The 26,505-nt window shown below is 40.4% G+C and overlaps 1 protein-coding gene across 1 annotated transcript in view; it reads left to right on the forward strand.

Annotated features, from left to right (window-relative positions):
• LOC122794922 (probable ATP-dependent RNA helicase DDX60) overlaps positions 1 to 26,505 on the forward strand; it is a 2,165,155-nt gene that overhangs the window by 1,054,552 nt on the left and 1,084,098 nt on the right. The window contains exons 18-19 of the mRNA XM_044063515.1: positions 23,098 to 23,253; positions 23,367 to 23,516. Coding sequence (XP_043919450.1) covers positions 23,098 to 23,253; positions 23,367 to 23,516 — 306 coding nt within the window. The remainder of the gene's footprint in view (positions 1 to 23,097; positions 23,254 to 23,366; positions 23,517 to 26,505) is intronic.

Below are 26,505 nucleotides of genomic sequence, written 5' to 3' on the forward strand. Positions count from 1 at the left end.
GCCTGTCACTGCCTATTTAAGTGGTACAGTTAGGAATATTTTCTGCTTATAAACTTCAGCTTTGGCTGGCTAAGATCTAGCTGTATTCAACTGGTCATATAAGAGAATTTAAGTACCTTTTATCTGCACATTTTTCAAGTAATACGACACTTAAATTCGTTATTGTGATACATTGAATATTAACTGAACTGGAAGTTTTGACTCTGTTTTGTCAGTTAGTGCTTGCTAGATTTTATTGCTGTTAGTAATTGCAGGCGGGGGTAGTCTCATTCATTGATAGCCTGTCACTGCCTATTTAAGTGGTACAGTTAGGAATATTTTCTGCTTAAAACCTCAGCTTTGGCTGGCTAAGATCTAGCTGTATTCAACTGGATGTATAAGAGAATTTAAGTACCTTTTATCTGCACATTTTTCAAGTAATACGACACTTAAATTGATTTATTTGTGTTACATTGAATATTAACTGAACTGGAAGTTTTGACTCTGTTTTGTCAGTTAGTGCTTGCTAGATTTTATTGCTGTTAGTAATTGCAGGTGGGGGAAGTCTCATTCATTGATAGCCTGTCACTGCCTATTTAAGTGGTACATTTAGGAATATTTTCTGCTTAAAACCTCAGCTTTGGTCAGCTAAGATCTAGCTGTATTCAACTGGATGTATAAGAGAATTTAAGTACTTTTTATCTACACATTTTTCAAATACGGCATTTAAATTGAGTTATTTGTGTTACATTGAATATTAACTGAACTGGATGTTTTGTCTCTGTTTTGTCAGTTAGTGCTTGCTAGATTTTACTGCTGTTAGTAATTGCAGGCGGGGGAAGTCTCATTCTTTGATAGCCTGTCACTGCCTATTTAAGTGGTACATTTAGGAATATTTTCTGCTTAAAACCTCAGCTTTGGCTGGCTAACATCTAGCTATATTCAACTGGACGTATAAGAGAATTTAAGTACCTTTTATCTGCACATTTTTTTAAGTAATACAGCTTTTAAATTGATTTATTTGTGTTACATTGAATATTAACTGAACTGGAAGTTTTGACTCTGTTTTGTCAATTAGTGCTTGCTAGATTTGTATTGCTGTTAGTAATTGCAGGCGGGGGTAGTCTTTTTCATTGATAGCCTGTCACTGCCTATTTAAGTAGTGCATTTAGGAATATTTTCTGCGTAAAACCTTAGCTTTGGCCGGCTAAGATCTAGCTGTATTCAACTGGACGTATAAGAGAATTTAAGTACCTTTTATCTGCACATTTTTCAAGTAATACGGCATTTAAATTGATTTATTTGTGTTACATTGAATATTAACTGAACTGGAAGTTTTGACTCTGTTTTGTCAGTTAGTGCTTGCTAGATTTTTATTGCTGTTAGTAATTGCAGGCGGGGGTAATCTTATTCATTGATAGCCTGTCACTGCCTATTTAAGTGGTAGATTGAGGAATATTTTCTGCTTAAAACCTCAGCTTCTACCAGCTAAGATCTAGCTGTATTCAACTGGACATATAAGAGAATTTAAGTACCTTTTATCTGCACATTTTTCAAGTAATACGGCATTTAAATTGATTTATTTGTGTTACATTGAATATTAACTGAACTGGAAGTTTTGACTCTGTTTTGTCAGTTAGTGCTTGATAGATTTTTATTGCTGTTAGTAATTGCAGGCGGGGGTAGCCTCATTCTTTGATAGCCTGTCACTGCCTATTTAAGTGGTACATTTAGGAATATTTTCAGCTTAAAACCTCAGCTTTGGCTGGCTAAGATCTAGCTATATTCAACTGGACGTATAAGAGAATTTAAGTACCTTTTATCTGCACATTTTTTCAAGTAATACAGCTTTTAAATTGATTTATTTGTGTTACATTGAATATTAACTGAACTGGAAGTTTTGACTCTGTTTTGTCAGTTAGTGCTTGCTAGATTTTTATTGCTGTTAGTAATTGCAGGCGGTGGTAGCCTCATTCATTGATAGCCTGTCACTGCCTATTTAAGTGGTACATTTAGGAATATTTTCTGCTTAAAACCTCAGCTTTGGCCGGCTAAGATCTAGCTATATTCAACTGGACGTATAAGAGAATTTAAGTACCTTTTATCTGCACATTTTTCAAGTAATACAGCTTTTAATTTGATTTATTTGTGTTACATTGAATATTAACTGAACTGGACGTTGGTGTTACTCTTGGTGGCTTTGAAACTGCCCAACCCACTTGTAAATTTGTGTTTGGATACTTGTTCTGGGCCCATCTCGTTTGCTCACTCAACTGAGTGCAGTGAGATCATATTCTGATTTCAGGCACTCCTACTGTCTACAAAGAGAGCATCTGGTAAAGAAAAAAAAAATTAAGCTTGTTTCCTGCCTTTCCTGTAAGTGGTCTAGACTGTTTGTAGACTTCTGAGCCCCCAAGCCTTTCTGTTTTGGAGGGAAGCCTTCTAGCTTAATTTTGTTTCTTATAACTAGCCAGTTTTCCAGTTTCAGTACTCATATCTGTTTCTTTGAAATCAGCACTTGTTCAGAACTCGTTGTAAGCACTAAGTAAGCTGCAAATTATTACACCACTCAACGTTCCTCACTTGTCTAGAGGAAACCAGTTTTTAGTACTTAATAAATAAGCACCTATCCAGGCATGTCTAAGGGTCAGCTCCCAGTGATTTCTCCTGTCTACCTGATGAATCTGGGCATCTTGGGGCAATGCAGCAATTGCCTCATGTACACAGACAACCCTGTCCTCCTACCACCGAACACTACAACTTGTGAGAGATGCACTTATATTGTCAAACTGGAAGCAAAGCTCTCTTCACCCAAGACTGGACTAGACAGTCAAGAGGAGAAGGTAAACACTTGCACCACACTCATCACATAGTCCCTCAAAACCTACACCACCAAAACACACACATAGAAACACAAAACACACACCTACATTCATGGAGGCTCTCAGTAAAAACCTGCCCAAGCATCATGGACCTTCAAAGCAGAAACACAAACAAACTCCACCCCCCAACACAACCCAAATGACACATAGCTCACAAACTTACTGTGCCACTCAACCACAGCCCATAAGGCATAACAACGTACCCAACAATCTAGTCATAGGTGACTCTATAGTCAGGCACACTGATGTTCCACTCACCAGGATAAACAAGGAGAAAGTTGCTGTCAGCTGCCTATCAGGTGCCAGGATCTACCACATAACGCACACACTCAGGTCACTCCACAACAAGTACAAATATGACACTGTCATTGTCCATGTTGGTGTGAATGACCTGAGACGTATCTCCCTGGACTACATGAAAAGAGACATGGAGGAGCTCTCCAATCTTGTAGCCCAGGCAGGTATGACCCTGGCCGTGAGTAGCATCCTGCCATCACCCAGAATGATGCCACAGTACAAGGACAAAATGATTGACTTCAACAATTGACTAAGCTTTTGGTGTCATTCTAAGGGGATCCAGTATTTGTCTGCGTGGGACGACATAATCGACAGACCACGATGCTTTGCCAGAGATCGCTTGCACCTGTCGCCCTTGGGATTCTGGATACTGGCTAAGGCTCTTGCCACCCCTATAGTGCCTTTTTAGGCAAGGTTCAAATGACAAATTCACCACCGTAACCGGTGCAAGCAAGCAAAATCTGAGGGTAATGCTACTCAGTGCTAGAAGTCTAAACCTCAAAATGCACTCACTCGAGGCACTCCTTAAAATGGAGAACATCGACATCTGTGCAGTGACAGAGACCTGGTTCAAAGCTCCAGACAGCACCCCTGCATTACCAGGCTATAATTATTACCACACTTTTTGGCCACCTAACCCGGAACAAAGCACTAAAGGTGGAGGCGTGTCTATATTCATTAAGGATATCCACACTTCCAGGTTAGTTGCACAGCATAATGCATCCAAGATTATCCAAGTGCAACTAACTCTGGGCAAGACCGCAATACAAATTGTAGCTTGCTACAGACCCGCCCACCATGCCCCAGGATTCCCACTCCTCATTTTTTGATACACTGGAAAGTATTAGGGTACAACCTAACACCCTAATTATGGGCGATTTCAACTACCCCACCATTAACTGGGAAAACTACTCATGTACCAACTCTTTTGCTCAACGTTTTCTGGAATTCATAAATTCCAACACCTTGGATCAACTTATTCACACCCCCACCAGGGGCAGAAATATCCTAGACCTGGTCATTACCAACATGGGCAACCGGTGTTGTACACCAGAGGTCAATTCCTTGTTGATCAGATCTGACCACAAGCTAATCACCCTAGACATCCACATCCCGCCCCCACCCCCAATTAGGGAAACCATTGTAAAAAACTTCTCCAAAGCCAACTTCACACTTCTTAAGACAGAAGTGGCAAACTTCATGACACCCATGCAGATGGACAATAGAGGTATGACTGCTGAATCCTACACAAATGCACTTTATAAGCACTTACACGAGTGCATGGATCATGCTATTCCTAATAGAACCAAGATGCTATCTGCCAAAAAAAGGAAGCCAATCTGGTGGTCCTCTGCCATAAACAAACTCTACAACAGAAGAAAGAAACTGTTGGAAAAAAAGAGTAAAATCCCATGACTGGAGGAACTCCCTGGTCAACCTCAGTAAGAAGCTGAGATCCCTCATAAAATCCTCCAAAGCTAGTTACGAAAGCAAAATTGCCACTGACTCTAAAGACAACCACAAAGCATTCTATAGCTATGTCAAGAATCTCAATAGCAACACTCAGATCTGCTCTGAGTTACAGCACAATGGCACTAAATATACAGAGCCAACTGATATTGCCAACATCCTGGCAGATAGGTTCAGTGCTAACTTTACCCCCCTGTCACCCCCCTAGGGGGCCCATCTCTATTCTGGAAGAATGCAAAGTTCCTGTAATCATAGCTGCACAGGTAAAAAACACACTCTCCAAAGCCAAGAACACAGCATCCATGAGACCTGACAATATCCCAGACTGTGTTCTACACAAACTACAAAATGAACTGGCACCCTACCTAAGTACCATATTCAGTCATAGCCTCACCTCAGGCTTTGTGCCCACTGAATGGCGCACTGCAACAGTTATCCCACTCCACAAAGGGGGAGCCATGACAGACCCCGGGAACTACTGCCCCATTAGCCTGATGAGCCTGGTGTGCAAGGCCATGGAACATATCATCATGGAACTCATAAACAAAGACCTTGGTAATCTCCAAACTCTGGACCCTACCCAGTTCGGATTTGTAAAAGGCAGATCATGTCTCCTAAACCTGATTGACTTCTTTGAAGCAGTCATCAAAGCCATAGATGAGGGTAAGGTGGTTCACAAAGCTTATCTAGATCTCGCCAAGGCTTTCAACACCATCCCCCACTCTGGAATTATAGATGAGGTCACTAAACTAGGTATAAATCCCTATGTCACAAGATGGGCTGCCAACTGGCTCATGGACAGAACCCACACTGTGAAAGTAGCAGACTCCAAATCCGACTTCAGACCAGTGACAAGTGGAGTACCACAGGGTTCAGTCCTGGGTCCTCTCCTGTTTGGTATCTACTTCTCTGAAGTACAGGCTAACATAGAAGGTCTTTGGCTAACAAAGTTTGCAGATGACTGCAAACTAGGAGCCATAATTGAAACTCCTAACGATGTGGACATACTACAAAAGGGCCTCACTGAGACAGATGCCTGGTGTCAAAGCCATGGCCTGAAGCTCAATGCCAAAAAGTGTATTGTCATCCCCTTTGGTAAAAACTCTGTACCCATGAACTACCACATAGCTGGTAGTCTACTTAATGCCAAAAATGTGATGACTCCTTGGGACACATGTGGACAGTAGTCTCTCCTTTGATAATCACATTGCCACAGTGGTCAGGAAATCCTTCTACGTGGCTCACCTAATCACAAAAGGTTTCTCATCCAGAAAAAAAGAGGTCATTGTTCCCCTCTACTCATCACACATTAGACCCATTATAGAGTACAATGCCCCTTTTTGGTATGTACCTCACAAGACATCTACAACAACTGGAAAGGCCACAGAAATACCTCACAAAGAGGATTACTGGCCTCAAACAGATGCCCTATGCAGACCGTCTCAAAAAACTCCAGCTTTACTCCGTCACATATCGCCTACTCAAAGGCAATCTTTGCCTAACATACAAAGCTATGTCAAACCCAGAGCTGTTGGACATGCTCCACTTAAAGAAATCCCAGTCCCTCCAAGCTACATGCTCTAGGGACCTAAACCTTGTTACCACAATAAACAGAACATGCTGGAGGGATAAATTCCTGTCCCAGAGACTTCCCATACTCTGGAACAGACTACCTATCTATGTCAAACAGAGCTCCTCATTAGCACTCTTCAAGAAAAATCTTGATGATTGGATGGGAGATAGGAAATTCACCCAGGGGATCATTTCTGTGGCTCTGCTTGACAGGGGCACAGGAAAATAATTTTCTTGGGTGGCGAAAGCCAGGGTACATTTTTGGCTAGGCTTATATATGCCCTAGGGCCAATAGCCTAATACCTACCTATGAACCTATGAGTAATGCTAGGTGCCTGGCATTCTTTCAGTATTGTGATTGGTCTTTTGGGGGGGGGGTAAAGTTGGCACTGAATCTGTCGGCCAGTATGTTGGCAATATCTGTTGGCACAGTTTAGAAGGTACCATTGTGCAGTAACTCAGAGCAAATCTGGGTATTGCCGTGTAGATTCTTGATATAACTGTAGAAGGGTTTGTGGTTGTTTTTAGTGTCTGCCACAATTCTCCCTTCCTAGCTAGCTTTAGAGGTTTTGATGAGGGATCTCAACTTTTTGTTGAGGCTGATAAGGGAGTTTTTCCATTCTTGGGACTTCACCTTTTTCTGCAACAGTTTCTTCCTTCTATTGTAGATTTTGTTAATGGCAGGGTTCCACCAGATTGGCTTCCTTTTTTTGGAGGAGAGTGTCTTGATTCTGTTGGGTATGGCTAGTTCCATGCATTTATGTATGTGTTCATACAGTGCATCGGTGTATGATTCTGCAGTCATGCACCTATTTTCCATTTACATGGGTGCCATGAAATTAGCCAACTCTGTTTTTAGGAGCCCAGAGTCAGCTTTCAAGAAGTTTTTCATGGTGGTTACCTTTGCTGGTGGTGTGGGTGAGATGTGGATTTCCATGGTCATTAGTTTGTGGTTGGATCTAACCAGGGAGGAATTGACTATTGGTGTTGAGCAATGGTTGCGCATGTTAGTAGTAACGTAAGGGTGTTGCTTCCTCTAGTGGGGCTGAGAATGAGCTGGTCAAGCGCATTGGAATTAATGAATTCCAGGAAGCATTGGGCAAGTATTGGTGCATGAGTAGTTTTCCCAATTGATGGAGGGGTAGTTGAAGTCACACGGTATGTGAGTCTTGGTTTGGACCCTAATAATTTCCAGGATGCTTAGGAACATGGAATGACAGTCTTTGGACATGGTTGGGGACCTATAGCAGGCTACGACCTGAATCACCATCTTACCCACTGTTAGCTGTACCTGACGTATCTCCAATGCATTATGCTGGGCTACTAGTCTGAAGGTGTGCACATCCTTTACGAATATGGAGACGCCACCGCCTTTGGAGCTTCAGTCCATTTTCTGGAGCTGAAAGGTGTGGAATGAGTTATAGCCTGGTAGTGCAGGGGTGCTTTCTGCTGCTTTAAACCAGGTCTCCGTTACAGCACAAATGTCGATGTTCTCCATTTTGAGGAGTGCTTTGAGCAAGGGCATCTTGAGATTTAGACTTCTAGCATTGAGCATCATGATCCTCAGATTGCATTTATTTATAGCTGTTATGGTGATAATTTGCTCTTTGGAACACTGCCTAAAAAAGGCACTATAGGGGTGGCAAAAGCCTTAGCCAGTGTCCGGAAACCTAGGGGGTGACAGATGCAGGCCATCTCTGGCAAAGCATCGAGGTCGGTCAATCATGTCATCCCATGCAGACAGATACTGTATCCCCTTAGAATGACAACAGAAACTTAACCAATTGTTGAAGTCAATCATTTTCTGCTTGTACTGTGGTATCATTGTGGGTGATGGTAGGATGCTGCTCAGGGCTAGGGTCATACCTGCCTGGGCCACATAATCCAAGAGCTCCTCCATGTCTCTTTTCATGTAGTCAAGGGAGGTATGTCTCAGGTCATTCACACCCACATGGACAATGACAGAGTCATACTTGTACTTGTTGTGGAGTGACCTGAGTTATGTGTTATGTGTCGGATCCTGGCACCCAACTGACAGCTGACTGTTACCTTCTCCTCATTCAACCTAGTGAGTGGGGCATCAGTGTGCCTCACTATCGAGTCACCTATGATTAGTGTATTGGGGAAGCTGTTTTGCCTTAGGTGCTTAGGTTGAGGGGCACGCTGTGTAGGTGAGCTATGTGTCTTGTGATTTGTGCTGTGTTGTGGTCAAGGGCATTTCTGATTTGGAGGTCTCTGCTCTTTGGGTAGATTTCTGTTGAGAGCCTCCGCAAAGGTGGGTGTGTGGTTTGTGTTTTTATGTGAGAGCTGTGACGGTGGGTGTTCTGGAGGGCTATGTTTTCCATGTAGTGTGGTGCAGGTGTTGACCTTCTCCTCCTGACCAGCTATTCCAGTCTTGGCTGGAGAGTGCATGTCTTCCGGTTTGGATATATAAGTCCATCTCTCACAAGTCTTGAGTGTTGGGAGGAGAGGGTTGTCTATGTACAGGGGGCAGTTGCTACACTGCCTCAGAATGCCGAAGTTCACCAGGTTAATAGAAGAAAGCACAGGGGACTGACCTTTAGGCATGCCAGGAGGGATGGTCATTATTAACAAGTACTGGAGCTGTTTCATTATAGGATGTTTAGTGCTGTTAGCCCTTATGTGTGTGACAATAATTGCTACAAGAAACCAGATGAAGTTATAGGCGAATAAGCTAGTTAAATGCTTTTGCTGCAATTACCCCCTTTCCCATTTTCCTTCTATCTCTTGTACTCATCTTTTGCCTTAATTGCTAGCTTCACATTCTTTTACATGTACATTAATGTTCTCTTTCTGCGCTTTTATTCTTCTTCAAACCCTTTCCTGTAGTTCTGTGTATACCATCATTAATCTCTTCCCATAACTTGCTCACCCCTTCAGTTTATCTTTGGACCCTTAACTCATGTCTGACCCTCTCACTAGCTCATGACAATCTGCTGCTGTAAAGTTCTACACCATCATATGTAGATTCTTACCCTCTCCCTACAGACATGATTAATTTGAGTAGGAATGCCTTCACCTGGACTTCCATGTCCCCATCTGCCTTGATTAAAAGGATGCCAGGAATTATGTTCATGTTCAAAGGTACTCCTTCTTTTCTGATACACCTCCAACATTTGATATCTGCCCAAGAAAAAAAATTCTCTGAAATCTGCTTGGGGTATAAAAATACCTTTGTATACACACCCAGGCAATAATCCTAAACCTTTTGTACTTTGTAAAATACTTGGGAGTGTTGCAGATGTCGTCCCATTCTTTCTTTGTAAGTTGCCTTTCCAGTCTTTGTTTGCAATCTTTTCTAACTTTATCTGATTGATTCTTATAGCTATCATGTAGTATTTTATATGTATTGGTAAATATTCCTTCTTTAGTAGCAGCTTCTGTTCTAGACTCAACTTAAATCTCTACCAGAGACGACCTTTCACTTTGCACTCCCCTATCCCTTTCTCTTTGCTTGTACTGGCAATCTCTAACCTGCACTCCAAACTTTTTTTGGACTCGTCTCACTCCATTTTCTTTCATTCTTAGTTATAATATAAACTCTGGATACATTACAGACAAGGAATAAATAAGTTCTTATTTTAATATAACTAGTGTAAACAATGGCCACTGATGAGATCCTCTCGTCTTACATTTGAAATACCACTATATGTTTATAGAACTACTTTACAATGTAACATGCAATGTTCATCAATATATTTATTGCACACAATTTGCTAAAAACAGTTACATCTTCCATCCCTTCATTGTCCCTGTAAAAAATTAATGGCAAATGGGGAATTGTGCTCCAGAGTCCTTGCACCAGTTTACTACAGTAACAAGAGAAACAGTGGAAAACTACAGTACAGAAACGTCCAGTCTTTTTGTCCACTTCTTCTTACAGAGTCATAGTTTTCATGTCCAGACTGCAGCTTATGGAAATGACACTATACAATTCATTTATTTCCTAACCTCACAATATTGCTGGAATTCGTCCTTATCATCTCAGCCATGCAACTCTGGTCTCTAGTTTAAGTTAAAAATACTCCTGTTTTACGCCTGAGCTTTTATTTGTCACTCAGTCATTTTTCTTTGGAACAATGGAAATTATTTCACTGGCCAGTTCTCTGTTTGGGTTTTGTTACTGTCAGAAGAATGAGAACCAAAGACCTCTTTAGTTTGCTGGCTCACTCTTTGCTGGATAAAGTTTTTGTTCTCCTTAGTCTTTTCTGCATTCAAAAATGTCATTGATCCTCCAGAAGAAATATTGTAAAAACAAGTGGCTATAGCAAGTTGAGTCATACAGCTGCCTCTCAACATCCCCCTGAATGCAGTGTCAAACTCACTTCTCTTTTGCCTTGTATACTGTAAATCATTTTCCTCAAACACACTGGTGTCCTTAGTTTTAAAACTTTCCCTTCTTCCACGGTTTTGTCAGGAGCAACTCTTTCTGCTGGTATGACTGCATCCTTACAAATACAGGTCTTGTCTTCTTTCTCATGGCCAAATTTGGGACATACACATAGTGTGCCCTTTCAATTAACACATCCTGCAGTGGAGTACCAGTCAAGTTGCTTATTTGTGCTTTCATAAAATCAAAAAAAGTCTGTTCTTTCCATCTTATCTGGAATAGTATAAATTCTTAGGTTTCCTCTCTATGCTGCCTACAAACTATTTTTGAAACAGCCCTTCATGAAAAGCTTCATATTCAATGAGTCTTTCCTTCATTTTGGCCTCTGCTCATCTGAATATCTACTTAAAGCTTCCATTCTTTCATGCTTTTTGTCATTTGACTTTATGTATTGGTCCAATATCTCACTATTTTAACCACCTCTGAATGCATTTGATGTATCTTTTCTTCTAAATTACTGGAAGAGATCACCTGTATCAGAGCTGAAACCTGACCTACCTTTTGATGAACAGCTGTAAGGCTCTTCCTCACTTGATTTTTTTTTTTCTTTTTTCTTTTGGTTGATTTTCTCTTACTTTCTCCAAACTTCTCTTTGGTGATACCTAGACAGTGAATAACTAACCAGTAACTGAATTTTACTGAGGTTGTTGGATTTTACTGACTTTGTACACTTTTATTCTTTTTTATACTGGGAAGGCTCCATACCTAGCAACCTGTAGACATTAAAAATTGGGATAAAAACAGCAACCTGCAGACATTGAAAATAGGTATAAAGACCCTTCAAAATTTGGAACATCAAGCCAAAATCATCTAATTAGCATAACATTTAAGTACCAAATAGCACTTAACTAGCCCCATAATCAGACTAAATAAAACTCTTCCCACTTCCAGTAGGAAAGTGCAGTAGTACTCAGAAACAAGTTAAAAAAGCAGAGGGTGGCAAAAGTGATGAAAAATATAAGCACATTATCAAAGAGACAGTATGATATTATCTGCAGAGTTTACTGAACAGTATTGCAAAATCCTGCCACACAAAGTCATTTATTTTTGCTTCTGAAAAAGGCATTTGTATAACGTGTCCTTTTTCTTTAAACTACAGAGTATATAGGATTAGTCCAGGCTTTTTATTATTAGCTTATTAAAGACTTAGAAGATCCTGGTCCTGTCAATAAGAGATTTTTCTATGTAGCCCAAAAGGTTTGACAGTTGTTATAGGTGTCTCAACCACTACTCTACTTTCAGCATGGTAAACCATAACTAATAGCCTGTTTCACAGATTCTTATCTGGTCATCTATAGTATCTGCAATAACAAATGTAATATACTCTCAAAAACGTTTTATGCTGCCCTGGTAAAAGGAAGTAAGATCTAAGTTTGGATATTAGAAAGGTGTAAATGGCCACATTGCCTTGCTCATTCTATGATTCTGTGATTAAGAGTGTAATTAGGCCTCTTAACGTCTGCATTGGAAGCCACCAATTATTCAAAAAATCAAGGGTACTAACAAAAGAAGCTAACTTTGCTGAGTGAAGTCTATATTAAGATGATAAACATCTACTTGTTTTGTTCCATGCAAAGTCCATCACAGTATTAATATTCCTAGCAAGTAGAAGAGGACTGCACTTTGAAGAGCAGGTTGATTAGAACTCACCAGACCTCTCAACTGTCCCTGATTTGGATAACATTCCTATTTTTAGGCTTGATTTACCTCTGCACATGATGTACCTATTTTAGAGGTAAGTCTATTTTTTCAGGATTGATTTACCTCTTTACAAAATTTTCTGAATCCCCCTCATCACACATGATTTTTGAAGCTATCTGTTACACAGAACACTACATTACTTGACAAATTTACTAGTGGCACCTGTAACATAAAGAGAACAGAGGTAATCCAGAAGCTTGAGTCAGGGCTGGTATCCCACCTGTGACCCAGAGGGTGACAGGACTAACAAGAAACAGAGTACAAAGGATTAGTCCAGGTAAAATCACTTTAACTACCAGATCTAGAAAACTCTCTCTCTGACACTCTTCCTCTGGGAGGGGTAAAGATGCCTTGTTGAAGTTTCAAGTAGTTTATTCAGTTAAGTAGGTAGATGGATGAGTGTTCTTATTCTAATACATTACATTCAGCAAGTCAATTATTTAAAGGCAGTTGCAAACAACGGTAGGAGGTTCCAGGGGAGCGGATTGGTGGAAAATCTGGGAGATGAAAAAACAAGAAGCTGTTCCTAAAGCTTAGAGGTTTGTCCCTTATTTGAATATTCCTGAATGACCCGTGAGGGTTTACCAGCCTGGCAGCCTATGGAACCTCATTCTTAGCTGCAAGGTTTTTATTTTTAACAAACAAAACATGACAACACACCATGAGCTACCACCATAGGATGATATTTAAGAAAACACTTTCACCTGATTTTCATCAGGTTCATCTAATAGAGTTGTCTACACTTTGATAATTGAAAATGCCTGTGTTTATTAAGCTATCACCAGACTTTATTAGCAGATATCATGCAGAAAAAAAATATCATACAAAATAAGACAAGTAGACATTATACATTACAAGGCAACGGTTGTCAAGAAGCAAATAAAACATTGCAAATAAGTTGGAGATATTTACAAACATAACATATGTACAATATACACAGAATTTGACTGTAATGTATAAACACAGCCAGGTTCAGAATAATATAAGTAACCTAATGTCTAAAAGGCACCTAGTTATTTTATGTTCCCTGAAGAGTTTTATAAATGTTCAAAGTACAGCTGGTGCCTTATGTGGCAACTATATGCTGTCCCAGGATGGGCTTCAGCTAGGTCTGAAATCTTGTCTAATATTAGAATAATTTCTAAGGAATCAGAAGCATCTTTGCCTGTTCACTTCTATGATGTTCTTCATCCCACATTGCTGCAGTCCTTACACTTGGGTATAGCGCTGTCCTCGGTCGGCCCGAATACCAAAGTATATGGCTGACGTCGGTCATGGCGCATTAAACTGACGCCAGGACGTCAGGGTATAAATGCGCATGACCGACGTCATATCCTCAGTCTTTTTTGCCGCGTGGTCCGATGCAGAAGCAAATTTGCGAGTGCAGGTTGGCGTCCTGAGATTTTCCGAAACCGGAGTTTCAGACCGAATCAAAGTTGGCTAAGTACCCCGTTGGGGAATATTTTGTTTTTTTCTTGCCTCAGTATTTTACCGGATGTCAGAAAAAGTAAATAACTGTATTTCTTGTGGGAAACAGATACCACATAGGGATTACCATAACTTGTGTATACCTTGTTTAGGGCCTGAGCACGACGTTGTTGGGTGTCCCTCTTGTGCTAGATTTAACAAACGTACTATAAAGAGGAGATTAGACTGTGCCAGGTTAGTCTTCGGGAAGCGGTGCAATTACAAAATGCCGTCGGATGCTCCGGCGCCGCTACTCAAGAAGCGCAAGGACAAAGCACCTAGGCCTAGGTTAGAAGAACCGTCCGTCCCGGACGTCGGTTCTTTAGAGGGCTCGGTTGAGCCAGAGGCCCAAACAGACTTAGAGTCCCAGGGAGAGACTTTATTGTTACAGGATGTGTCTTCTCAGGAGGTAGGCCAGGCTGAAGGGGCTTCTCAGGTAACTGTCCTCCCCTCTCTGCCTAAGGTGGTTAGGCCTTCCCTACTGTTACCAAGGCTTCTTCCAGGGGCAGGCCAGGTTTAGCTGTAGCAGGTGTCTCTCCTAGTACTTCGGGCCCTGTGCCTAAGAGACATATGCTTAAGATGGCTGAAGATTTAATTACTATGATTAGGGTTCTATGCCCCTCCTGACAAAAGACCTAGGGTGGATCCTGAATTTGGGAATTTTGAACAGGATTCTGATGCTTGAGTCTTTCAAGACTTACAGGAGTTTTCTCATTATTCTGATTCTGATGTGGATGACACCACTCCTACTGCTTCTCCTCCTGAGGATTTTTCATTCTCAGAGACTCTCCATTCCATGAGGGAGCATTTTAAATGGGAAGGTCAGGATTTCTCTGATTCCAGGAAAAGACTTAGGGAATTTTTGTTTTTACCCCAGCATAGGCCTTTAGCTATACCTCCTGTTCTTTCTGTGGTGGAAGATGTTTTTGCAGAGGCTTCTCTTAACCCTGATTCTTTACCTCCCGCTCCTGTTAAGCCGGACAGATACTATAGGGTGCCTGAAGCTCATAAGTATCTCTTTAAAAGCCCTAGGGCAGATCCAGAGACTGTTACTCAGGGACCTAAAGGGGTTAAGGCTTCTGTTGTTAAAAATCCGGTTCCTCCGGATAAAGAGGCAAGGGCTTTAGACAGATGGGGTAAGAAAGTTTATACTTCTTCAACTTTAGCCATGAGGGCTTTGAATTGTCAATTCCACATGCTGAGATATCAGATCTATCTTCTTTCACAGTTAAAGTCTAAGGTAGATGCTCTGGCAGAAGGTATTGAATGTAAGGAGTTACAAGATCTGGTGCATGTGTCTGAACAGGTGGGTAAGCATTCCTTACAATGTGGTTTTGATGCTGTACAGGCCTCTTCCAGGGTGGCTGCCACTGGTACTGTCCTTCGCAGGCACGCCTGGCTAAGGGATCAGAATTTAGCTGAGCATGTTAAGTCAAGGATCTTGGATGCCCCTTTGCAATCTGATGTGTTGTTTGGTTCGCCTGTTGAAGCAGTTTTAAAGAAAATGGAAGACAAAGCTAAATCTATGCACACTGTTAAAGATTTTTTACAGGTTCAACCTCCAAAGTTTAGTAGAAATTGGCCAAGCAAGGGGTGGACATTTCCTTCTTATGATTCCCAGTCTAGGGGTAGGTCTAGGCGTGGTAGGGGCAGAGCTCAGGGCTCTTTTAGATCCAGGACAGGGGGCTCACCTGCACAGTCTTCAGGTGAGGGCAGGGGTCAGCCCTTTCGTAGACAGACCCAATGACCTACCTTTTCAACTGCCAGAACCTTCCCGTCTGGCAGCACCTTTGGGAGGAAGACTGACACTTTTCAAGGAGAACTGGAGTTTAATTACCCAAGACAGATGGGTATTGGATATCATTCACCACGGTTACAGATTTTATTTCCATACCTTGCCACCTTTCAAGGGCATGCCAGACATTCCTCCTCAGCACAGATTAGAAGCTTACAGACAAATTTCTCTATTACTACAGATAGGGGCCATACAACCGGTGCCTATGGCAGAAAGGGGCCTAGGATTTTATTCTCGCCTATTCCTAGTACCAAAAAGGGGAACACGTGGAGACCAATTCTGGATTTGTCTATCCTCAACACCTTTCTGGACATTCCCAAGTTCAAGATGCTGACATTGCAACAGCTTTTACCTCTCCTGGGCAAAGATCACTGGATGGTAACTTTGGATCTCAAAGAGGCTTACCTTCATGTTCCTATCACTCTAAGCTGCAGGAAGTATCTGCGTTTTCGAGCTGGAAATTCACACTATCAATTCTCTGCATTGCCCTTTGGCTTATCTACTGCACCCAGAGTATTCACAAAGGTTCTGGCTCCAGTGATAGCCTTCTTCAGATTGAGAGGAATACAGATCTATCCTTATTTGGACGATTGCCTGATTCTGGCTCAAGACAAGGACGAGCTTCTACAACATTTAAAATATGTGATAGCAGTGCTAAGATGCCTGGGGTATTCTGTGAACGAAACAAAGTCCAGTCTAGTACCCTCTCAAGACATGTGCTTTCTGGGTGTGAGACTGAATACAGCAACCCAGATGGCCTTTTTGACCCCGGACAAACAAAAGAATCTTTCCCTTTACTTCCAACAACTATCACACCAGTCCGGGCTGACTGCAAGGACAGTCCTTCAAGCCTTAGGGTTCATGGCATCTTGTATTCTGGTGCTTCCCAATGCCAAATTGCATATGAGGAAGCTACAATGGTATCTCAAGAATCTATGGACACAGCACTGCCAGGATCTGGACACTGTCATTCCAATAATACCTTGCATCCAAAAGGAATTCTTGTGGTGGGCTCAGCAATGTCACCTAAACAAGGGACTTTCTGTGACCCGCCAGAGGCGAGTCAGATTCTAACAACAGATGCCTCGGACAAAGCTTGGGGAGCTCATCTCAATGGAAAGTGGATACAGGACAACTGGCCTGCCAGACTACAGCATCTACATATCAACCTGAAGGAGATGTTAGCAGTCCAGTTTGCATTAACAGCTTTCAAGGAATTACTTCTTCCAGGGCAGGTGTTGATTCTAACAGACAACACAACCGTCATGTGGTACATCAACAAGCAAGGGGGCACACATTCTTACCCTCTATGCAGACAAGCAATGATTTTGTGGGACACTGCTCTCAATTTTCAACTAAATCTTCAGGCAAGGTTTCTGCCGGGAGTACAGAACTCCTTAGCAGATGTGTTAAGCAGACGAATCATGGATCCCCACGAGTGGAAATTGGATCCTCATGTATTCCAGCAATTAACAGTGTCATGGGGAACGCCAGACATAGATCTGTTCGCTTCTCCTCTAAACCACCAGCTGCCAAAGTTTTGCACAAAAAGGATACACCAGGCAGCTTGGAAAGTGGATGCTCTTTCTTTCAGTTGGAAAAATCTTCATGTATATGCCTTTCCACCTCTTCCTCTACTTCTAAAGGTACTGCTAAAGGTAAGACAGGACAAACCAAGAATGATCCTGATAGCTCCAGATTGGCCCCAACAACACTGGTACCCATTACTGAGAAATCTGATAAGGAAACCACCTTGGCCCTTACCTTTGACTCCACACCTGTTGTCCCAAAGGACGGTCATCTACTCAATGTCAAGCTTCACTCTCTTCATCTCACAGCATGGCATATCCTGTTTTAGCTCATAGCAGGGCTCAACTTCCTCAACAAGTTTTGAATGTGATTATGGAAGCTAGGAGACCTAGTACAAGGAAAGTGTATGCAGACAAGTGGAAGAGATTTTTGTTTTGGAGTGCAGCAAAGGATTTGGATGTTTCTGAGCCTAATTTGAGTGTGGCTCTTCAATATCTGACTGAGTTATTGGACAAGGGTTTGTCCTTCTCTTCCATTAAGATTCATGCTGCAGCAATTTCAGCTCACTATGACTGTGATCCACCTTTGTTTTCTCATTCTTTGTTCAAGCAATTTCTCAGAGGGGCAAAGAACATAAGACCTCCACGAAGAGCTCCTACTCCTGCTTGGGACCTCAATTATGTGTTGGAAAAGCTCACTCTGCCACCTTTTGAGCCTGCAGCTACGACTGAGTTAAAATATTTGTCATGGAAGACTGCTTTTTTGTTGGCCATTACCTCTGCAAGAAGGGTTTCTGAATTGCAGGCCCTTATGGCGGTTGAGCCTTTCTTGATTTTCCATAAGGATAGGGTATCTTTACGTACTAACCCTTCCTTTATGCCTAAGGTGGTTTCAAGTGTGTCTTTAAACCAAACTATTCATTTACCTACCTTTTATGCAGACCCCCAAAACAAGGGGGAAAAGATTTTGCATACTTTGGATGTACACAGGCAGTTACGCTACTACTTAGATAGGACTAAGAGTTTCAGGCAGTCTCAGCAGTTGTTTGTTTCTTTTGCTTTGGGTTCTCAGGGCAAGCCTGTGTCAAAACAAACTATTTCTAAATGGATTGGGTTTTGCATTGCCTTGTGTTATTCCCATCATGGCAAGGAGATTCCAACAGGGATTAGACCTCATTCCACTAGGGCTACTGCCACTTCTACAGCTTTTTAAGGGGTGGCAACTAAGGACATTTTGGAGGCAGCTACTTGGAGTTCAGTACATACTTTCTCTAAGCACTACCACCTTCCTCTCTACTCTAAATCTAGGGCTGGTTTTGCCACTGCTATTTTACAGGGCATTTTGTCAGCTCCTGCTTCACTTTGATTTGCCATCCTCCCTTACCTCTGCTTTGGGAATCTACCCAAGTGTAAGGACTGCAGCAATGTGGGATGAAGAACATAGTACAGTTTTGTACCTACCATAAATGTAGATGTTCGAAGATCCACATTGCTGCAGTCCAATTACCTCCCTCCTTCCCTCTGTGTTTGGGGGTGGTGGTGTGGTTAGGTTAGTACTTTATTATATAATTGTTAGAAGTTGTACATAGTTTGGGTGTAGGGGTGTTTAGTGTTTGGTGGTTTTTTGATTTTACCCTGTTTAGGGTCTTCTGACATCTGGGGCAAGAAAAGACTGAGGATATGACGTCGGTCATGCGCATTTATACCCTGGCGTCCTGGCGTCAGTTTAATGCGCCATGACCGACGTCAGCCATATACTTTGGTATTCGGGCCGACCGAGGACAGCGCTATACCCAAGTGTAAGGACTGCAGCAATGTGGATCTTCGAACATCTACATTTATGGTAGGTACAAAACTGTACTTTGTTGTTGTTGTTGTTGTGTCTTTCGGCTTTTCCCAGTTAGGGGTCGCCACAGCAGAACTCCGGTCCGCTAATGATTGGCAGTGGATTTTTACGTGCCGAGTTGCCAGCCCTGATGCACAACCTTCCACGAAGGTACGCCCATTCATGCATGTCTCCTCACAGAAGAAGCTGTAGCTGAGAATCGAATGGGACAACGTCTTGCTGTGAGGCGACAACGCTACCGCAGCACCACCACCGCAGTCTGTTCACTTCTACGTGTGGACTGTAAATTGATGGCTATTATGATTACTGAAAGGCATTCAGCAAATAATCTCTCCACAGCAGTATGGATTCATTTCCACCAGACTTACAGCATAGTCTTTACTTCAGTTAAAAAAGTTGATTATGTATGTGTATGTGGGGAGGGGGTGTATGTGTGTGTATCTCTCTCTCTCTCTCTCTCTCTCTCTTTAGCCATCTACAAAGCCAAGGAATGGGTTATATATGACCTGATAAACTATGATAAGACTTGAACCCCTGCAGTGTGGCTTTTTTAAGGGTAGAGTCTGTCTAATGAATCTGGTAAATGTTTTTTAAAGAATAATACAAGCCATGGACAGTGGTTATACTGTCCATATAACAGATCTTGATCTTGCCAAAGAATTTAATACCATACCATATGCTGACACAGTTAATAAGATGAATGAACTCCAAACTGATACCACTGCAAAGTTGCTGAGCAGCAGAATCTACACAGTGAGTGTGGCAGGTGTGTCCTCAGAGAGCATGAAGGTAACCAGTGGTGTTCTGGGGGTCTGTTCTATGACATCTACCATTTGGCATATACTTCTGTGATCAAAAAATGAAATAAAACAAGATTTTTAGTTAACCAAGTTTGAAGATTATTGTAAACTGGGTGTCATCATCAGAATCCCTTCTGACATGCAGAAGCTACAGACTGAACTTTCACAGGCTAATAGATGGTACACAGAAAATAGACTAAAACTAAATGCTAAAAAACTGCACTGCCACTGCATATGGTAAATAGTCCTTCAATACTGCTTACAGTATAGACAAAACCCTACTCCTAATTGATGATGATATGAGAGACCCTCAAACAGGGGTAGATAATTCCTTCTCTTTTGATAATCTTATTGTGATAATGGCTAGGAAATCCTGCTTTGTGGTGCAGCTGATTGCAAAGGGTATCTCCCATAGAGCCAAAGACGTCCTTACCCTTATATATTACGTATTGATGAGGCCTATCAAAGAATACACTGCACCCTTTGGGATGTATCTTACTAGTCATATTAAACAGAGAGACCCCAAACATTCGTAACAAGAAAGATCATGGGCCTAAAGATTGAGCTGCCAGGGAGGCTGGTGTCTCTGTCCAAGTATTCAATATCCTACAAACTCCTTATGAGAGATCTATTGCTTGTTTTTGGGTAGTAGGGATCTGGCAGTCTAAGACCTCCTATATCTTCACAAATTAAACAGTCCAGTGAATACTTGGACCAGAGATCTGAACCTTCTTCAGCATATAAACAAATGACTGTGGTTAGATGGATTCATCACACAATGACTACCCCTTCTCTGGAACAAACTTCCAGATCAAGCATTGTGACATACTGTTTCCTTTAAAAAGGAGTTAGACAATCAGATGAGTATTTACAAATTCAGCTGCAGGCACGACTGGCCTATCTCTCCTTGAAAAACGTGAGGTTGGGTCTGAGGGTGAGTACTGCCAAGGTATAAATGACGACATGGCCCGGTTGCCCTTATTTACAGTGATTCTATGATTCTGTGAAGGCATTTTCTGTGATTACGAGCAAATTCATGTTTAATAACAAAAAACCTCTAGTGAATGAAAATTTGTGTTACCTCACCAGAAAATATAAACAAATACAATTTCTTTAGTGTGTTCATCCTCAAAGCATATACTTCATCAAAATAATAAATTCCATTTAAGACTCTCGTATGTTAGAAAATTATATGACACCTCCCCTTCAGTTTCTCAAAGGACTCATTTTTATAGAACTTTTTAAAGTGATCCGATCATTAAGGCCAGGTAAAACATCCGTATTCAACTCCAACTGCCAATGCAGCTCTTCTTCCAAAATAGTATAAAATTTTCCCCCACTCCCACCCATGCCCTTTTTTTAAGTGTGCTGTAAAGCATGTCTGTACAAGGCATTGTTAATATTTCTGTTTTTTGTGACTTACACATGTTCATAAATCCATTTATTTAATGCTTTGATAACTTTTCTTACATAATGTTAGTTACAAGTTTGTTTGTGTCTTTCGGCTTTTCCCGGTTAGGGGTCGCCACAGCGGAACTCCGGTCCGCTAATGATTGGCAGTTGATTTTTTTGCCAGGCCTGATGCACAACCTTCAAGGTTAAGCCCATTCGCGCATGCTCCGCTTATTCACGCATGAAAGTCTGAAGACACTCTAGTTGAGAATCGAACCAGACAGCGTCTTACTGTGAGGTGACAACGCTACCGCAGCACCACCACCGCGTGTAAACATGCTTGTACAAGTAAACTGTTGTTATATTAAAATAACCACAGCAGAATCAGTCCAACAGAAATTGTACTATGAAAGACAAATCAGAACTCTTTCTAAATACCTGGGAGAAGAGTGTGTTAGAATTTAATAGAGTTTGTGTTGGCAAATTGCAGTTGTCTCTTCAAAACATGATCAGCCAGGTTCATTTGTAGATGAGACTTCAGATCGTAGAATACATTTCTTCAAACTGATAAGTCTTCTGGGAGTAGTGGGGAAGTGGTGGACAAGAAAAAAATTCTCCAAAAAAGTGAAGTACTACCATAATGTTGATTAGTCTGTTTTTTTAGAAATGTTACCAGATGTCATTATCTCCTGTCGGTCTTAGGTTGCAGTACCACTAACATGAATCTTTTCCAAGATATTAAATGCTAAAGAAAAGACAAATCTTTTAAAATGTGTTTGTGATGAAACAGTTATTCTTAGTATGTCAAAACACAAATAAACAAAAATAAAATGCCTAAACTGCACATTTGTCATGCACACAAATACTTACACCTCAGAATATCACAAAAACATATAAGAAAGGCATTTTTAGGGGATTGCACCACCAGAAGCTCATTATCTAAATATGTTAACTCTGAGGTTACCATTATAAAATTTTCTATATTATGTCATAATGTACCATTACTAATATGCCTACCTCGACGTGCACAGGGAAATAAAAGGTGTAGTACACGATGATAGTGCATTTTCTGTATTATGATTTCCTGCAGTTATGCTTGTGCTGTAGTGAATGGTAGCGCATTATGTCATGTCCGTCTGTTCATGTGTTTGGCATTACAGCCCAGCTCTTACAGGTATAATACCAAAAGGTTTCTCATCTTTCCAGCATCAAAAGCAAGTGAGCTGCCTGATGAATAACTGATGATCAGAACTGAATGAACTTATGCTAACTACATTTAAATCAGTGTTTTCAAATTGTATTGTAGGAGACCACCATCTCTATATCACAACAGTGAGCTTTGTGTGGCTGGTATGTACTAGTTCTGCTGAGGTTTTTCTCTGAAGGAGTCTTTGAAAAGTAATATTTCTTGGTTCCATATCACAAATTCAAATGGCTGGATGTAAATTCTGTACATGTTTGAAAACTGAAAGTTCACAGTAGAATTCAAAACTTGACTTTGTCTGTGCTTGTAAATGTCAGAATTTCAAATTCTGCAGGTAATCAAAAAATGAAAGTTCAAAGGAGAATTTGAAACATGATTTTCTATTAGTGCAAAGCTCCCCACGCTACTTCCCCCACATGCAGAGGACTTTACTTCCCACTGCATTTAATATAGTAATCATTTTTGAGGTCACTGTGTGGTAGGAAAATGAAAATCTCACGTGCTCATAAAGGATGATTTTTACACTTGGTGACAGTTATAGACACATTTGTTGCAAGTACTCCCTAGTTCCAAATTAGATGGTTTTATTGCATTCCTTTAGGATGCACTCTGTTTACTTCACCAGTATTATTCTTATTGTTGTATAGCTACCTCTGAATTTGTTTAAAATGCTTGCTGCTATATTTCAGGAGCTTACATATACATCTAGACTCACAAACTACATTTCTTTTATTATTTGGTTTACATTTCAGAAGAAAGGAGACAATGAGGACTGCAGCGATTCTATGTATGCCATTGGTATGGGAGCTGCACGCTTTCAGTTGCAATACATGGGTCACTATTTACAAAGAGATGAGAGAAAAGATCCTGACCCAAGGGTCCAGCACTTTATTCCAGACACTTGGCAGGTGAATTTGTGTTTATGACTTTAAAATATAATAAAAACTATATAGAACAGAGTCTACAGCAACTCTACTTTCTTTACCTTTTCAGTTTTATTAATTATATCTTTTAATTACAGCGTGAGCTTTTAGATGCAGTTGACAACAATGAATCTGCAGTAATAGTTGCTCCGACTTCATCTGGGAAAACATATGCATCATATTACTGCATGGAGAAAGTCCTGAGAGAAAGTGATGATGGAGTTCTGGTATATGTTGCTCCTACCAAGGTAAAGATTTGGTTTTGTTTTCTGTGATGACCAAGTTGTGGTTTATGTTGCTCCTACCAAAGTATAGATTTTGTTTTGTTTTCTGGGCATGCTTTGGGAGATGTAAGAAGTCCATTCCGTGACTGCAAAGTGATTAACTCTTTCTGAAAAGGAGACAAGGAGAGAGGTGAGAGAGAGTTTTGAAACCTTAACAATCCCTGCAACATTTGGGCCTTTACTTTTTTGGGGATTTGTGCCATCTGCTTGCATTGATCAGTCTGGAGTGATTCCTAATTGTTCCTTGGAAAGAGAGGATAAGAACCATTGCAGTCAACAGCTTAGGTAAGGCACTTCTGTTTGAATCTTCCTCTGATTGCTGGGCTCCTATTTCTTCAGCAATGTCTGTACAGGTGTCCCCCTCTCCCTGTATTATGGACCTGCACAAGTATTGGGTAATGGCTGTAGACACACCTAGCTTGGGTGATAGATGATACACATGCATGTACAAAAACAGAGAAACAGGATAAAGTAAGAAATCAAAAAACAAAATGTGGAAACTAAGTCAATATGTCTCCAAACTCTATGTAACAAAAATAAAACAAGTTTAATGGACAAAAATGCATTTTTGCTGTATTCTTCAAGTGTATATGACATAACCCATATTAAATGTTCATATAATTAGTTATCATTCAATAACATAAAAATACAATTTAAAAACTAACTCATATTAAGAAAACATCTTTATATATTAAAACAAATATGTATTTCTTCACATTAATACAAGAGAAACTTTGTTTCTACACCTTCATTGTTTCAATATTGGTTTCAAACTAATATTCTCATTAAGTCTGGAATATCTACAAGATTCCAATTCTAAAATTCATCTAGCTTGTCTAATCTCAGTAAAGCTAATCAGATTGCCTTCTCTTGGATTCGGAAAGATGACCTTAATCACTTGAAAAAGAATTTATGCTCAGAACCAAGATTCTTGATATGTCTAGCAAGTGCCTTCATAACCTTCAACCTATGAACATCATTCAAATGTTTATATATATATATATATATATATATATATATATATATATATATATATATATATATATATATATATATATATATATATATGGTTTCACTTCATGTATTGAAAATGCAAAAATCTCAAATTTCAGCATTTCGAGTCCATGAAGTTGAAACTTTAGAATAGCGAATGTGCATAAGAGCGAATTCAAATATGTCAAATCCGTGCTTATGCTGTGACACTACGTTAGGGGAAGTGCAGCGGCGGCTGGTGACTTCAAATCATAGGGGAGCTGCAGGAGACAGCTGAATGGGTGGGGTCAATGAGAAGGGGTGTGGCCAATCAGAAAGGGGAGGAGCTATGCTCAAAACCACAAAAACTGTAACTTTAATTAAATACACTGCCCTGGGTGCCAAACCGTCATTATGAGAGTCCAATCAAGACAAAATGAAGTGTAGAAGAAAAAAAATATTTCAATGCATTGGCTGCATGGCAACTTACTTAATATCTAAATGGAAACAAAAAGGTTGTGAGGCATGAAAAAATAAATTACTTTTTAAATACATTACTGGAATGCCAGTCAAAATCAAGTATAAGAAAAACAAGCAGCACTCAACTCAAACCACTTCTCCTTGTACTACAGTTCTAATTATAATTTATATTCAGCTTTATTAAAGTACCACATAACATGCTGAAAGTAGCAATCTCTGTGATACCCCCACTTGTAAAAATGTTTCTTATCCAAAAAAGACCTGCATCCTGACAACAACTATCTACTTGTTTCATGGGGAAACTGCTCCTTGCCTTGCTTGGACACATCCAGAGTCACTACATGGTGGAGTGGGGTGCTTGGCCTGGACACATTTGTCATATCTCCAACCTCAGAGCAAGAAATCTGGACAAAGCCATATATAGAAGTGGGTCAAAAGCCCAGAAATAAGGACACTTTTTAAATGTTGCTCTTATAAACTTAGAAAGATAACAGAATAGTAGTCTTTACATTAGTATGAATTTTCTGAAGGGTATGAAATCTAAAACTCAAATGTCTGTCATTATTTTCTAACTTTAGCCTTTAATGATTTGCTACTAATTTGCCAAAAAAATACAATTTTATGAAAAATAGACCAAAAATGTGATGCAAAATACAGCTGGGAACCTGTCAAAGAAGGGATACTTTTTAATATTAGTACTGCTAACTTGAGCAGCTGACAAAATAAAAGAATCTACATGCATTTCTGAAATAAAAGTAATCTATAATTATTACAGTTATTTATTAATTGTAAACCCTCCATGTTTTCTTCCAAAATTGCCATTTTGCAGAGGGATTATTAGGGGAAGAGCAACATTTTGAGCCAAAATCAGGGACAGTTGAGAGGTTTGGATATGCCTAATTCTATAAAGCAATTTATTTGCACGTACCTCTCAACCTGTTAATGCAGGAAATCTGGACAAGGCCAAATATATTGGGGGAACATATAAACAGTACTAAAAATTGCTCTTGTGTAAACTGAGACAGTTGATGGAATAACAGATCTTGCTTTAGCATGCATTTTTCTGAAGGTTATGAAGTCTGAAACTCAGTGTCTGTCATTATTTAGTGACTTAATTCTTAAATGATTTGCCAGAAAACCACAAATTTTATGAGGAACAAACCAAAAATAAGAAGCAAAAATCTATTCATTCTGTGAAAATCTTGACAGTTGAGCGGTATAGTTCAGCCGGGGCTACCTTTGAGTTTGCTGCCCTTGCCCCTCACAAAATCATGGTCGAATGGAGCCTCCCCCTGCAGCCATTCCAATGAACCATTACTTGGCTATTTCACCCCATTTACCATAAACACTAATGTGCATACTGCTTTACTTCTACGATGGTTTGGACTTCATTTGAAATTTTTATTTTGCATTTTACAGCACAAACACCAAGACATCTGCTAAACAAAGCAATGCAGCCTCACAATGAAAACAGACTTCGCATTAAAACTTTTCTGCCCTT

Source organism: Protopterus annectens, chromosome 2.part1 (assembly GCF_019279795.1).
Source record: "Protopterus annectens isolate FY-2018-M chromosome 2.part1, PAN1.0, whole genome shotgun sequence".
NCBI lineage: Eukaryota > Metazoa > Chordata > Ceratodontiformes > Protopteridae > Protopterus > Protopterus annectens.